Genomic DNA, 16,169 nt, shown 5'->3' on the forward strand with positions numbered 1-16,169 from the left:
GGGCTACAGTCAACTCATCTGTAAGATGAGGATTAAGACTGTGAGCCCCGTGTGGGACAGGGATTGTGTCCAACCTGAGTAGCTCGTATCTACCCCGGCAATTAATATGGTGCCTGGCACATAAGAAGCACTTAACAAATGCCATTAAAAAAAAATCATTGATTAAGAGATTGAAAGGAAGATGGGAACAGCTCCTGGCTCCCGGAGCCCCCAGCCCACGTGAGGTAAGGGGGAGGCGAGCACGTAGAAGCACCTTCAGCAGCCTGAGAATTTAGCAGTGTAAATGTTCAAAATTCAACTCAGGTGCAGGAGCAGTTAACTGGTTTAACTGCGCGGTGGTACAGCATAGTCTAGCTCAAATATTTTAGCTTTTACCTAAAGTAATTTTCAGTCCTAAGTGAGTAGTCCCTCCTTATTGAAAACTTTGAAGTGGCCCCAGTACCTGAGGTATTTTCTTTATGATAGTTGTTAAGCGCTTACAGTGTGTCAAACACTATTCTAAGAGCATGCATAGATACAAGTGAATTAGGTTGGACACAATCCCTGTTCCATAGGGGCTCCCAGTCTAAGTAGGAGGGAGTTGTTCATTTTTGTTAGAAATTAGAGCGGTGTGGGTCTGTAGTTAAAAAGCAAAACCTGATATTGGGATATTCAAGTACTGTATAAGCGGGTGAGAGAATTCTCGCTCGTTACCCAAGCGTTTAGTCTATTACAGTCAGTTCTATAACCTGTGGGTTGTGTTTTTGAACATTTTTTGCGTTTACTTTTTCAGCTCTCTCCCTTCCACCTCACCTTGCTGTTCTCCTGGTACCACACAAACCACACACTCTGTTCTTCTAACACCAACTTACCCTTTGTACCTGGCTCTAGTCCCCCACGTCCTCCCTCGGGCCTGGAACTCCCTTCCCCTTCACATCTCCACCTTCAAAACCCTCCCCGCTCACATCTCCTACAAGAGGCCTTCCCCGACTAAGCCCTCTCCACTCTCAGAGCACTGGACTAAGCGATCGGGAGACTACAATGGAGTCGGTAGACGTCTTTCCTGCCTGTAACGAGCTAACGGTCTGAGGGGGACACAGGCGTTTAGGTGAATAAATGATTTGTAATATGTAATTTAAAGGCATATACATAATTGCTTTGCCGTTGGGGGTGGGGTGAATATCAAGTGTCCAAAGGTGACAGATCCAAGTATACAGATGAAGCAGAAGGGAGAGGGAGCCCGGGAAAAGAAGGCTTAATCGAGGAAGACCCCTTGGAGGAGGTGTGCCCCGAATAAGGCCTTGAAGATGGGGAGAGTGGTGGTCTGGTGTGTATGGAGAGAGTTCCAAGCTAGAGCCAGGACGTCGGAAAAGGATCGGCGGTGAGATCGGAGCACAGTGAGAAACTGGAGCTAGAAGAGAGAAGTCGTATCCAGACAGATGCGCGCTGAAGGAAGAATATTCCTTACTTCCTTAATAGGGCTCCATCTAAAACGAGTAATGAAAACGTAAATCGTAGGAGAACTAACTGTACGATCCCATTTCACATCGTCACTTCAACTTTCCTCTTGATTCTCATTATAAATTCTTTTTGCTGAGCTCTACACGTGAACTGACCGGTTAGAGCTCCATCTTTGATTTGTCCTCGAACCCCCTAATGTGGAGGTGGAAATGTCCAGGAAAATGATTCAATTGCAGGCAGCTAGAAAGGAAGAAGCACAGGGCTTCTAATCCACAAAACTGCATAATCAGCTCTCTGTAATCAAGAGTCGATCAAACCAGGTTCAGTTTCAGGCAGTGAGAGCGAGATAGGGAGGGAGAGTTTGGAGCGGGTCGAGGGTAGTGCAACAGAAATAATTAAAATTATCTTTGGCCGGGAAGGACGGCAAAAGAGATTGGATTTATTTTCCCCGCAAATGAAAACCTCTCAAGTTTTATTTTTACATTTTTGAAGGAATGTTGTCAACAGCTTTCTGTTCCCACTTTCATTCATTCATTTCATCGTATTTATTGAGCGCTTGCTGTGTGCAGAGCGCTGTACTAAGCGCTCGGGAGAGTACGATATAACGAGCAGGCACGTTCCCTGCCCACAGCGAGCTTACATTTAAAGGCAGGATAAGAAAGAACCGCTTAAAACAGCATAAGGGATTTAGGTTAGCTACGGAGTAGAACTGTCCGTAAGGGAGTGAATTACCAAAGGAAGCTGTCTGTGGCCTCTCTGTTTTAGGAGGTTTTTTTTGAAAAGAACTGATATAGTTTATGGGATTAGTTTCGTGGGGCTTTTTCCGAACGCAGGGGGATGGACCGAACGACCTCTCGGAGTCTCTTCCGATCCTTTGATTGTGCTTTTTGTTATTCGTTTCAGTCCAGCGGAGTAGCATTTCCTGGTCCCAACTCATTTGTAACAGCTGTTCCCTCTGGTTTTTAATGTGGTTGACTGACTTCATTTTCCTCAAAGTCAGCTTCCCGCCTCTCCTTCTTTCCCTTCCTTCTCTCCCCCACCCCCAGCACTTTACTTCCCCACCACCAAAATCCCTCTGAATCGAAACCCAAGATGGAAAGTGTGGGCCCCCAAGGAAAAGTTTTCAGAAATATTTAGAACATGCGAAATGCAACAATTCTGCATCCTCTAGCCACATGAAGATCTTCCTTAATGAATGCTTGGTTACTGTTCTTCCAGATTTTTTAAACTCAGGGCCGAATTCAATTTTTTTTCCTAACGGGTCAACCGCTACCAGTGCTTCTCTGCTCCCACCCCGGAAGAGCCAAGTGGTGATTTCTTTTCGCCCCTATTTTTTTTAATGTTCAATAGTAATTGTGTTTGTTAAGCGCTTACTATGTGCCAGACACTGTACTAAGCGCTAAGGCGGATACAAGCAAATCAAGTGGACACGATCCCTGACCCATGTGGGACTGACAGTCTCAATCCCCATTTTCCAGATGAGGTAACCGAGGCTCAGAGAGGGAAGCGACTTGCCCGAAGACACACAGCGGACGAGGGGCGGTGCTGGGATTAGAACCCAGAGCCGCCTGACCCCCCAGGCCCTTAGTCAATCCACGAGGCTACTCTCTTCTTAATGCTCATCGTCTTTCTATTCTGGGCCCTCATTTTTTTTTTCCCGCTTCGATTTAAGGTGGATATATTGCCAACAGTCTAGCGATCATGACAGACGCACTCCACATGCTAACGGACCTTAGCGCTATCATCCTCACCTTGCTCGCTCTGTGGCTGTCATCCAAATCGCCGACCAAGAGATTCACCTTCGGATTCCACCGCTTGGGTAGGTGCCTTTCGAAGTTTCTTCCTGTTTCTAATCCCTCTAGGCCGTGAGCTCCTTCTGGGCAGGGAACCCATCTGCTAACTCTGCGATATCGTTTTCTCCCAAGCGCTTATTGCACAGTACACAGTAAGCGCTCGACGAATACCGTTGTTGATGATGATGATATTAATTCACCATTGCCCTGTTATGCTAGCAAACCATTAAATTCCCGGAAGATGTAGAACTCTGCAGTTGTTTTTTAAAAAATGAATTATATTGCGATGTCTCTGCATCAGATACCTCAAGTCAAGCACTTTTCCTGGCCAGTAATTTCCCTTGTTTTCTGCTGCTGCTGCTGATGGCATTTGTTAAGCGCTTACTATCTTCTAAGCCCTGGGGAGGATCCAGGGTGATCAGGTTGTCCTATGTGGGGCTCACAGACTCAAGCCCTGTTTTACAGATGAGGGAACTGAGGCACAGATAAGTGAAGTGACTTGCCCAGAGTAACACAGGTGACCAGCGGCGGAGCCAGGAATAGAACCCATGACCTCTGACTCCCAAGTCTGTGCTTTTTTCACTGAACCACGCTGCTTTACTTTTCTAAAAGTAAATCTCTGATAATGATTGTATCTTCCGCTTTGTTTGTATGTTTTCCATTTTATTTTCCTGGACCACAACCCGACTCTTAGTAAACCGACTCTTCCGTTTATTTTTTTTCCATTTTATTTTCCTGGACTGCAACCTGACTCTTCCTAGTAAAACTGACTCTTCCTTTATAACGTCCGAGAGCCAGGTGCTCTCTGGAGGCTCAAAAGGGAGATCCGCTTGGCGTAGTGGATAGAGCACGGACCCGGGAGCCAGAAGGTTGTGGGTTCTAATCTCTGCTCTGCCAATTGTCTGCTGTGTGCCCTTGGGCAGCTCACTTTACTCTTCTGTGCCTCAGTTTCCTCATCTGTAAAATGGGGATTCAGACCGTGAGCCAGGGACAGGGACTTTATCCAACCCAATTTACTTGTATCCACCTCAGCGCTTAGTACAGTTGCCGGGCACACAGTAAACAGTAAAGAGGTGGCGGAATTTTGTATCATTATTATTATTATCAGCTCCCTAAGCGCTAAACCGATAGCGGAATTTTTGATGATTATTATTATCAGCCCCCTCCACCCAAGGTTTAGGCGGGCTCTGATGGAGAACTTCTCTAGCCGAGATGTCTTTAGGAACTGCCTGGGATGAGGGAAACTCCTCTCGGCCTGGAGGATTATCATCGTCATCACCCTCGTCATCATTCTCACGCCTGCCAGTATGTACCTTAGATGCCACCTCCCCGACCTTTTGCCCCAAACTGTGGCAGATTTGGGAATTTTGCCCCCTTGGACCCAAGGCTGCACTTCCCTGATTTTGCTTGCGGACTGTGGTGCTGGGGGTTTTAGGGTTGACCTTCTTCCCGGCCCTCTCTCTTCACCCCGTCTCTTCGAAGCGCCAGGCTCTTGTTCTCCTCCGATTGAAGATTCTTGGCTTCCAACCGACTTGTCCAGGCTGGGACGGACAGGCTTCGCCGGAGCTACCGACCTACGTGTGCTCGCCGCTGGTGCCCCGGGACAGGCGGGCCAGCCCACTGCTTCACTTCTCTGGGCCTCGATTAGCTCACCTGCGAAATGAGGATCGAGGCTGTGAACCTTTCCTGATTTTCAGGGTACCCTTCCCCGGCAGAACCTGAGCCGGCGGAGTCTGCTTCTGCGCAGAAGCCGGGGATGCCCACGTCCACCTTCTGGCCCCGCGTCGGGGGCGGTCATAGTAGCTACAGTATTTATTAAGCTCTTACAATGTACAACACACTATACCAAGCACTAGAAGCAGCAGGGTAGCTTAGTGGAAAGAGCCCAGGACCGGTAGTCAGCGGTACTTATTGAGCCACTACTTGTGCGATCAGTCAATGGTGTTTCATCAGTGGTATTTATTGAGCGCTCACTGTGTGCAGAGCAATAATAATAATAATCGGTATTTTAGTGCTTACTGTGCGCCAAGCGCCAACAGATACGAGGTGATAAGGTCGGGTGCGGTCCTTGTCTCACGTGGGCCTCACGGTCTTAATCCCCATTTTGCAGTTGAGGGAATTGAGGCCCAGAGAAGTGAAGTGACTTGCTCGGGGTCACCCAGCAGACGTGGCGGAGCTGGGATTGGAACTCACGTCCTCAGACTCCAGGTCCATGCTCTCTCCACTAGGCCACGCTGCTCCTCAAGCAGTGGTATTTAATCAGTGGTATTTATTGAGCGCTCACTGTTTGAGAAACGCCATGCTGAGTGCTTGGGAGAGGAAAGTGCAGTAGAGTTGGCGGCCACGTTCCCTCCCATAACGAGTTTAAAGTCCGGATGGGACTCTGATATGAAAATGAGTTATAGATAGGGAAAATAGTGGAATATATGGCCTAGTGGCAAGAGGTCGTGGGTTCTAATCCCGGTTTCGCCACTTGTCTGCTGTGTGACCTTGGGCAAGTCACTTAATTTCCCTGGGCCTCAGTTACCTCATCCTTAAAATGGGGCTCGAGACTTTGAGGCCCATGTGGGACAATCTGTTTACCTTGTATCTGCCCCAGTGCTTAGAACAGTGCTTGGCTCATAGTAAGCACTTAACAAATACCATAATTATTAATTATTATTAATATAAGCATATGTACACTGAGGTTTGGGTGTGTCAAAGTGCTAAAGGGGGACCTGAAGTTTTAATCTGGACTCTGTCACTTAACTGCTCTGGGCCTCAGTTTCTTCATCTGTAAAAAAAGAAGATTAATACTGGTTTTTTTCTTTAAATGGTTATTTGTTAAGCGCTGACTATATTGCCGGGCACTGTTCTAAGTGCTGGGCCTGGAACAAATACCATAATTATCGTTATTATTATTAAAGTGTAGCGAGGGAACTGCTGCCTGGGGTTGTTGGGGGGGATGTGGAGAATTGGCACATTGATCTTCTTCCTCCCCTCCTCTACCAGATTACAAGCTCCTTGAGGCAGGGATCAAGTCGACGGACTCTGTCGCATAGTGCTCTCCCAAGTGCTTAATACATTTATTCATTCGTTCAATCCTATTTGTTAGGTGCTTACTGTGTGCAGAGCACTGTATTAAGCACTTGGGAGAGTACAATATAGCAGTAGAGACATCCCCTGCTCACAACGAGCTCACAGTCTACAGGAGGGGAGGCAGACAGCAATACAAATAGGCAGACATCAGTATAAATAAATAAAATTGACAGATCTATACATAAGTGCTGTGGGGGGAAGAGCAAAGGGAGCAAGTTGGGGCGACACAGTGGGAGAGGTGGAAAAGTGGGGCTTGGTCTGGGAAGGCTTCCTGGAGGGGATGTGCCTTCAGTAAGACTTTGAAGTGGGAGAGAGTCACTGTCTGGCAGATTCGAGGAGGGAGGGCGTTCCGGGCTGGGGTAGGATGTGGGCCGGGGGTCGGGGGCGAGACAGGCGAGATGGAGGCACAGCGAGAAGGTTAACACCGGAGGAGCGAAGCGTGAGGGCTGGGTTGTAGAAGGAGAGAAACGTACAGTGCTCTGCACATAGCAAGCCCTCGATAAATATCACCGACGGATTGCTCTGGGCCCCGAATGTCAGGGCAGACGGAGCCCAAGGGGCTCGAGTCGGGCCGAGCCAGAAGGATCTGGTGAGAATCAGAAACCTTTTCTCCCTTGTTCCTTCACTCCCTCCTCCTTTCGCCCTGTTGCCTCCAGGGACAACAGAGCCTCTGGGCTTGATTTTGGGGACTTGACTGGAAGCTTGTTGTGGGCAGCCAATGTGTCTCCCAACTCTGTCGTATTGCTCTCTCCCAAGCGTAAGCGTACAGGTGCCTCTGAACACAGAAGTAGCATGGCCCAGTGGCTAGATATCCTGGGCCTGGGAGTCAGAAGACCTGTGTTCTAATCCCGCCTCTGCCACTAGTCTGCTTTGGGACCTTTGGCAAATCACTTAACCTTTCCATGCCTTGGATACTTCAGCTGTAAAACAGGGATTAAGACTGTGAGCCCCATGTGGGACAGGGACTGTGTCCAGCCTGAATAGCTTGTATTTACCCCAGTGCCTGGCACGTAGAGAAGCAGGACGGCCTGAGGGATAGAAAAAGCACCCAGAAGTCAGGAGGACCCTCGTTCCCGTCCTGCTCCACCCCTTGTCTGCTGTGTGACCTTGAACAAGCCACTTCACTTCTTCGTGCCTCAGTTCCCTCCTTTGTAAAATGGGGATTAAGACCACCGTGAGCCCCGTGTGGGAGAGGGACTGTGTCCGACCCAGTTTGCTCATATCCACCCCAGTGCTTAATACAATGCCCGGCACATAGTAAGTGCTTAAATAACACAATTATTATTAATATCATTGTTATCATTACCATTATAATTATTATAAATGCCATTGATTGAGAGATGGGGCAGGATTGGGGGGATGGGAGTGGCGTAATAGCGACATGGGAGAGAAGCTTTCCAAGAGGGAGGGTGAGATGAGGAGAATGCTTTAATTTACCTCAGGCAGAGTTGGCCGGGGAGGCTGGGGCAGTGGAGGGAAGGGAGAGTTTAAAAAAAAGATCACATTCCTGATGGTAGCCGGCTGTAGCAGAGTTTCTCTCTCGGGGTGTGGCCGCGACACCCACCTAGCTGGCAGCTGCAGTGTTCAGGGTGGGCGGGCATGTTCTCGTCTGTCTCTTCAGCGAGCACTGGAGCCCCAGCGCTCAGCGTGGTGTCCACACGTCCAAGCCGATAGACCGAGGGCGTGCCGCCGAGAGTGCCCCAGCAGGTTTTGGACTTGGCAGTGGTGCCAGGTGATTGCCACTGGCTTCCCTCCCTGGGCTTCTGTGACGGGGATGATGCTGGCATCTAGTCTGCCTTGCCTCCCTCTTGTCTCACCCACGTCCTGCCTCTGGCCTTGAACGCCCTCCTTCTTCGTATCCGACAGGCGATCACTCACCCGCCTTCGAAGCTTTACTGGAGGCCCATCTCCTCCAAGAGACCTTCCCTGTCGAAGTTCTCTAACGCCGACCTACTCGCTGTACCTCCATCTTGTCTATCCCATCACCGACCTCTCGGTCATGTCCTGCTCCTGGCCCGGAATACCCTCCCTCTTTAAATCCCCGCCCCCTTCAAAACCTTATTGAAGGCGCATCTCCTCCAAGAGACCTTCCCTAACTAACCCCTCATTTACTCTTCTCCCACGCCCTTCTGCGTCACCCTGATTTGCTGCCTTTGTTCATTCCCCTTTCAAACCCCACAGTGTACATATCTGTGATTTTATTTACTTATTTGAATATCTTTCTCCCCATCTAGAATATAAGCCTATTGCACGTGGGGAATAGTGTCTGTTTATTGTATATTGTAATAATAATAACGATGGTATTTAAGTACTTACTATTTGCCAAGCACCGTTCTAAGTGCTAGGGTAATAATAATAATAATAATGTTGGTATTTGTTAAGCGCTTACTATATGCAGAGCACTGTTCTAAGCGCTGGGTTCGATTCAAGGTAATGAGGTTGTCCCACGTGGAGCTCCCAGTCTTAACCCCCATTTTACAGATGAAGTAACTGAGACACAGAGAAGTGAAGTGACTTGCCCGGAGTCACACAGCTGACAAGTGGCGGAGCCGGGATTAGAACCCACAACCTCTGACTCCCAGGCCCGGGCTCTTTCCATTGAGCCACACTGCTTCTCTGTGTGCTTACTATGTGCCAGGAACGGTACTAAATGTGGGGTAGATTAATGTTCTCTTCCTTATCGGTGCTTCTCAGAAGCAAGACCTAAAATTTAAACAACTGTTTGCTCCAAGAGGGGGGCCACGATCAAACAGTGATCCTTGCCCAACGCTTATTCTGTGCGGAGCACTGTACTAAGCACTTGGGAAAGTACAGTAGAATCAGCAGACATGATCCTTGCCCTTGAGGACCTTGCAGTTTAGCGGGGAAGCATCAGGGTATAATGGACAGAGCACAGGCCTGGGAGTTAGAAGGTCGTGAGTTCTAATCCCGGCTCCACCACTTGTCTGCTGGGTGGCCTCGGGCAAGTCGCTTCTCTGGGCCTCGGTTCCCTCATCTGTAAAATGGGGATTAAGATGTGAGTTCCATGTGGGACAGGGACTGCGTCCAACCTGAATTGCTTGTGTCCACCCTGGCGCTTAGTACGGTGCCTGGCACCTAGTAAGCACCTACCAAATATCACAATCATTGTTATTATCAGAGAGACAGGCACTAAAAGAAATTACAGGTGGAACAGAATGGTACCTCTATACATAAATGAGAATCCAACGAGAGTTTGGATGAGGGACATGTTCTGAAGTGGCAGCTGGCAAGGAGGTAGAATGGGGGGGCGGGAGATGAGAGATTAATCAGGGAAGACTTCCTGGAGGAGATGTTGGCCATACCTAGTAGAAACAAAGACAGCCAGATTACTTTTTAGTTGTTGGGAAAGAGGGATTCGGTCTAGGAATAAGAGTAATGGTTCTTGTGTGCTTGGATCTGTTCCCTTTAGTCACATAATAATAATGATGATGACAATTGTGGTGTTCGTTAAGTGCTTACTATGCGCCAAGCACCGTTCTAAGCGCTGGGGTGATCAGGTTGGACCCAGACCCTGTCCCACATGGAGTTCACGGTCTCGATTCCCATTGTACAGCTGAGGCAATTGAGACCCAGAGCAGTAAGTGACTTGCCCGAAGTCACCCAGCAGACATGCGGCAGAGCCGGGATTTGAACCCACAGCCTCTGGCTCCCAGGCCTGTGCTCTTTCCACCAGGCCATGCCGCTTCATCCCACCCTCAGTCCCACAGTACTCACGTCCATATCTGAAATTAGGTTTAATGTCTGTCTCCCCCTCTAGACTGTAAACTCCTTGTGGGCGGGCAGCGAGTCTATCAACTCTGTTGTACTGAACTCTCCCAAGTGTTCAGGACAGTACACGGCACACAGTAAGCGCTCAGTAAATAATATCGATCATTTGGTCGAGCTCCTTCCAGACCCATCGTGTTGGACCAAGCACTTAGGAAAGTATGGTTGGAGCAAGAGATGTGCTCCCTCCCTGCAAGGAACTTATCCTTGAATGGAGGAACCTAAATCTATTGGACTTCACTAAAAAATGAAGAGCAGGCTGTCTATTAATTTTTTAGGGTATAAGTTAAGCCTAGTGGATTCAGCCCGGGAGTGGGAATCAGAAGGACCTGGGTTCTAATGCCGCCAGTTGTGTGCCGCATGACCCTGACCAAGTCACTCCACTTCTCTGGGCCGCAGTTCCCTCATCTGGAAAATGGCGTTTAAGGCTTCGAGCCATATGTGGGGCAAGGGCTGCGGCCAACTTGATGCCTTTGTACTTGATGCTTGGTACCCCAGCGCTTAGAACACTGCCTCGCACTTCACTTTTCCGGGCCTCAGTTCCCTCATCTGTAAAATAGGGATGAAGACTGCGAGCCCCAGGTGGGACAACCTGATCACCTGGTATCTACCCTGATGCTTAGAATAGTGCTTGGCACACAGTCGATTAGACTGTCAGCCCGTCAAAGGGCAGGGACTGTATCTGTTACCGATTTGTCCATTCCAAGCGCTTAGTACAGTGCTCTGCACATAGCGCTCAATAAATACTATTGAATGAACATAGTAAGCACTTAACAAATACCATCATTATTATTATTACACTCTAACAATAAACAATCACATTCCTTGCCCACAGTGAGCTTACCCCCTCCTGACAGTGTGGAATGTGAACTCGTTGCAGACGGGGAATGTGTCCGCTGTAATGTTGTAGTCTCCCGAGCGCTTAGTATGGTGCTTTGCACACAGTAAGCGTTGGATAAATACAATTCATAATAATAACCTTGCCCTAAGAATCTTTCAGGCCGGATAAGCTTTTAAACACTCAGGGGTCCATTTTTAAGAAATGCACGCAACGTGGTTTTTAAATTGCGGGGTCTGTTTTTATCAGGCCGTAACTGGTAATTATTCATTCATTCATTCATTCAATAGTATTTATTGAGCGCTTACTATGTGCAGAGCACTGTACTAAGCGCTTGGGATGAACAAGTCGGCAACAGATAGAGACAGTCCCTGCCGTTTGACGGGCTTACAGTCTAATCGGGGGAGACGGACAGACAAGAACAATGGCACTAAACAGCGTCAAGGGGAAGAACATCTCGTAAAAACAATGGCAACTAAATAGAATCAAGGCGATGTACAATTCATTAACAAAATAAATAGGGTAACGAAAATATAATTAGTCCCTCGTGGTAATATTTTTCCTTCCCCCACCCTCACCCCCGCCCCCCTTTTTAAGCTGGTGATACCTTTTTTCGGTTTGAATATTTGGGATAACCCTGGTTTGGAAAGACGAGGAGCTTGAGCTCCGTGGGGACGTCAGGGATGAAGTGGGCGGAAGGCTCTGGAATTGACAGCTTCGGATTACTTTTTCACCAACCTCCGCTCGAGCCCTTCAATCAACGGTATTGATCGAGAACCCAGTGTGCTCAGAACACTGTAGTAAGCACTGGGGAGCGATCGGTATAGCAGAGTTGGTAGATATGAGCCCTGTCCAGGGAGCTATTGAATTTATCCTCGAGGGAGTGTCTATGTGTGTACACGCATGCGCATGTTTATGGGGGTGCGATTTAGCTCACTTATTAATGATCTCACTTTAGCTCTTGGAGTCCTTGTCTCCCACCACAGTGCTTAGAACAGTGTTCGGCCTGTAGTAAGCGCTTAAATACCATCGTTATTATTATTACAATCATTACGTCCCTAAACTCAGTTGCTTCCCCCTGCCCGTCATGTGTTTTCGTGCCTGTCTCTGCCGCTAGATCGTAAACTCCTTCAGGGCAGGGACATACCTAGTAACTCTACGGCACTGTCCCAATCGCTTAGCACAGTGCCGTGCACAGAGTAAGCACTCAGTAAGTGCTCCCGACCGACGGATTGACTAGACTGCAAACTCTTCAAGGGCAAGGATGGCGTCTCTTACCCTTTCCGACTGCTTTCAGCTCCCTAGGGCAGTACAGAGCTGGGTCAGCGAGGAATAAACACTGATAATCAATCGATCGCTCGTATTTATTGAGCGGTTACTCTGTGCAGAGCTGTGGCTGAGTGCTCGGGAGAAGCGACGTGGCCCAGCGGAAGGAGCCCGGACCTGGGTTTTCCTGCAGGCTCTGCCAGTTGTCTGCTGTGTGACCTTGGGCAAGTCGCTTCTCTGTTCCTCAGTTCCCTCGCCTGTAAAATGGGGGTGCAGTCCCCATTCTCCCTCCTGCTTAGACTGTAGCCTCATCTGGGACCTGACTCTCTTGTATCTCCCCCAGCGTTCAGTGCAGCGCTTGGCAAGTAGTAAGCACTTAACAAATACCACAGTTAATTAATTACAACACAGCAGAGTTGGTGGACAGGTTCTGTGCCTCCAAGGAGCTTACAGTTTAGAGCAAGTGAGCAAAAAGTGCCCATCCTAGAGGACACTAAGGACCCCGTGGAGAACAAAGTAGGGGAAGGAGAAGAGAGGCGCCTGGATTTTGGGGTTTTTTTGGAACAGGAGAAAAAGGCAGATTTGAACCCTTCTCCCCCCGAACCCCCCTCGGCCATTCCCTCCAGTATTATCCCTTGAAAAAGTGATTTAATTACTACATAATATATAGGGTACAGAATCAAAGCTGGTTAGGTCACGGGGACAAGGGGTTTGCTGGTATTTTCATTAAAAGCCTTTCTTTCAAGAGTTTTTAATTTAGAAAGACCGTTTTCCTTCAGAGTGAAACAAGATCTTTCAAGTCCTCTCAAAAGCTAAAGGGGGTGATATTAACTCGCCGGGTTTTGCATTATGAGAGTTCCCTTGGGGAGCGCCTTGAGAAAATGAAACCAAATCTGCCTCTCCAATCTGACTGTCTGTGTTCCTCAGGCTCCCAACCCCTAATTGTAGAGGATGTGAACGGGCTCCAAAGTAGAGGCTGTATCTCTCTCCCCCAGCCCTCCCCTATTCCTGGCAGGAATGGGAGGGTCCAGATAGTCATAATTGTATTGTTGATTGAAAGCCATTTGGGGTTAGTCATTTTCTTGAAAACATTAGTCATTCCTGGAAATTTCCATCGGGATTCAGCACGAGGAATACATCGGCACAAGCTTCTTTCTCATCGCTCTGTTCTCAGCTCCCTGAAGTTGGAAGGAGAAGGAGAGTCGCGGGAACATCAGCAGTATTGTTCTCTCGTCCTCTCCCAAGCGCGTAGTGTGGAGCTCTGTGCACAGTAAGCGCTCAATAAGTAACAGTTGACTGACTGAGAAAGGAGGACGGTTTGCTGGAAAAGTTCACGACCTTTCACAGAAGTTAAATGCGTTCCAGTGAAAGTTTGATTTTTCCATGATCCGATTAATAATCATAATAGTTGTGGTATTTGTCAAGTGCTTACTATTCATTCTTGTATATTTATTGAGCATTTACCGTGTGCAAAGTACTTTATTAAGAGCTTGGGAAAGTACAATAGAACAATAAACAGACATTCCCTGCCCGCATGTGCCAGGGTGGATACAAGCGAAAGCGGATTGGGCACAGTCCCTGTCCCACATGGGGTTCAGAGTCTCCATCCCCATTTTACAGATGAGGTAACTAAGGCCCAGAGAAGTGAAGTGACTTGCCCAAGGTCACCCAGCAGACAAGTGATGGAGCCGGGATTAGATCCCCGACCTTCTGACTCGCCGGCCCAGGCTCTATGCCATGCTGCTTCTCATGGGGCTATTAACTGGAAATGTTTTGGCGTGCAAATAGCTTTTTATGAATTTTTAGGTAATGGGGTTTTTTAAATGATATTTGTTAAATGCTTACTGTGCGCCAAACACCACTCTAAGCGCTGGGGTAGGTACAAGTTAATTAGGTCAGACACAGTCGCCGTCCCACATGGGGCTCACAGTCTAAATAGAATTTGGGAATCTTCCCCCTGTAGACTGTAAGCGCATTATCGCCAGGGAAGATGTCTGCTACTTCTGTTGGATGGTACCCTCCCAAGCGCTTAGTACAGTGCTCTGCTCAGAGTAAACGATCGATAAATCCCATTGATTGATTGACTGATGCCCATAGAGATGGTATAAACTCCGAGGCCCATTTTTCATTTTAAGGTTTTTTGCAGCTATCACCACCCCCACCTCTGCTGTGCCTTTTGTCTAATGTTTTCATTCATTAAACCCATCACTGGCTAAAGCCAAAGGAAGAATGTCCCCCTTTGTCTTCCACTCCTTGCTTCTTGGCATTTCAGTATTTTTCGTGTGGTATTTGATAAGTGCTCACCATGTGGGAAAACAGTGTGGCTCAGTGGAAAGAGCCCGGGTTTAGGAGTCAGAGGTCATGGGTTCTAATCCCGCTGCGCCACCTGTCAGCTGTGTGACTTTGGGCAAGTCACTTAGCTTCTCGGTGCCTTAGTTACCTCATCTGTAAAATGGGAAGGAAGACTGTGAGCCTGACGTGAGACAACCTGATTACCCCGTATCTACCCCAGCGCTTAGAACAGTACTTGGCACAGAGTAAGCGCTTAACAAATACCAACATGATGATGATGATGATGATGACGTATCGGGCACCATACGAGGCCGTGGGGTAGGTCCAAGCTAATCCGGCTGGACGCAGTCCTCGTCCCACTTGGGGCTCACTGTCTGAATCCCCGTTTTACAGATGACATAACTGAGGCCCAGTGAAGTGATTTGCCCCAGATCGCACAGCGGACGAGAGGTGGAGCAGGGATCCGAAACCACGTCCTTTCGACTCCCAGGGCGGAGCACTCTCCACTAGACCACACCGCTTCTCAAGCCCTCCCCCACGTTACTGTCCCCTTCCCTTCCCCCATCCCTTCTCTAGGCCATAATTGCGGGTGCAGGACCCTCTAACCCAGAAGGCCCAGCTGGGCACCACGTGGCTGAGGGCTGTGCCCATGTCAATCACTCGATGGTATTTATTGAGTGCTTACTGTGGGCAGAGCACTCTCACTAAGAGCTTGGAAGAGTACAGTAGAACAGAGTTGGTAAGCACGTTCCCTGCCCTCATCGAGCTTTCCGGTCCCCTTATTTCTACCTCTCTGAACGATCAATCCGTCAGTCGGATTTCTCGAGCGCTTACTGCCTGCAGAACAGTGTACTGAGCGCTTGGGAGAGGACAGTACAACAGAGTAGATCGCCACATTCCCTGCCTACAAAGAGCTTCCAGTAACTCACAATACCCTTTTGACCTGCGGACGTAGCATTTTAGAAAAGGGTTTCAGAGGTGTAGAACTCGGAGAAGGCAGTCGTGGGTTTTTCAGAATAGCTTGGAGTGAATTAACGCTGCCCCCGCCATCTTTCATAACAGAGATAGGGCGGAGATCACCAATCGGAGCAGAAATGGAGTCTGTCTCACCTGGAGACTCAGAGATTTCAAGTTTTGCTGTTTTGGTTTTGTTTTGTTTTCCTCCAGCAATAAAACGTGTTCTCCGCTGATTACAGAGTGTAGTCAGTTCTCTACAGTTCGTGTTTTCGCTCTGTGTTTTGGCTAGGACGTGATGGGAGAATTAGGGAACGTTCTTCTGTCAATATGTAGAGGAACGAGCACGGGCCTGGGAGTCACAGGACCTGGGTTCTGATCCAGCTCCTCCGTTTGCCTGCAGGGGGACCTTGGGCAAGTCACTTCGCTTCTCTGGGCCTCAGTTCCCTTATCTGGAAAATGGGCATTAAGACCGTGAGCCCCGTGTAGGACGGGGACTGTGTCCAACCCGACGTGGCCCAGTGGATGGAAGCCCGGACCTGGGAGTCAGAAGGTCCCGGGTTCTCATCCCGGCTCTGCCTCTTGTCTGCTGGGTGACCTTGGGCAAGTCACTTCTCTGTGCCTCAGTTCCCTCACCTGTAAAACGGGGATTAAGATTGGGGGCCCCTTGTGGGACAGGGGCCGTGTCCAACCTGATTATCTTGTGTCTATCCCGCTGCTTA

General features: G+C 48.7%; 1 protein-coding gene across 3 annotated transcripts in view; it reads left to right on the forward strand.

The window, feature by feature from the left end:
* Window positions 1-16,169, forward strand: part of SLC30A4 (solute carrier family 30 member 4) — a 53,630-nt gene that overhangs the window by 15,097 nt on the left and 22,364 nt on the right. For all 3 annotated transcript variants that reach the window (XM_029066670.2, XM_029066672.2, XM_029066671.2), the window contains exon 3: window positions 3,113-3,259. In XM_029066670.2, coding sequence (XP_028922503.1) covers window positions 3,113-3,259 — 147 coding nt within the window. The remainder of the gene's footprint in view (window positions 1-3,112; window positions 3,260-16,169) is intronic.

This window comes from Ornithorhynchus anatinus, chromosome 5, assembly GCF_004115215.2.
Source record: "Ornithorhynchus anatinus isolate Pmale09 chromosome 5, mOrnAna1.pri.v4, whole genome shotgun sequence".
Lineage (NCBI taxonomy): Eukaryota > Metazoa > Chordata > Mammalia > Monotremata > Ornithorhynchidae > Ornithorhynchus > Ornithorhynchus anatinus.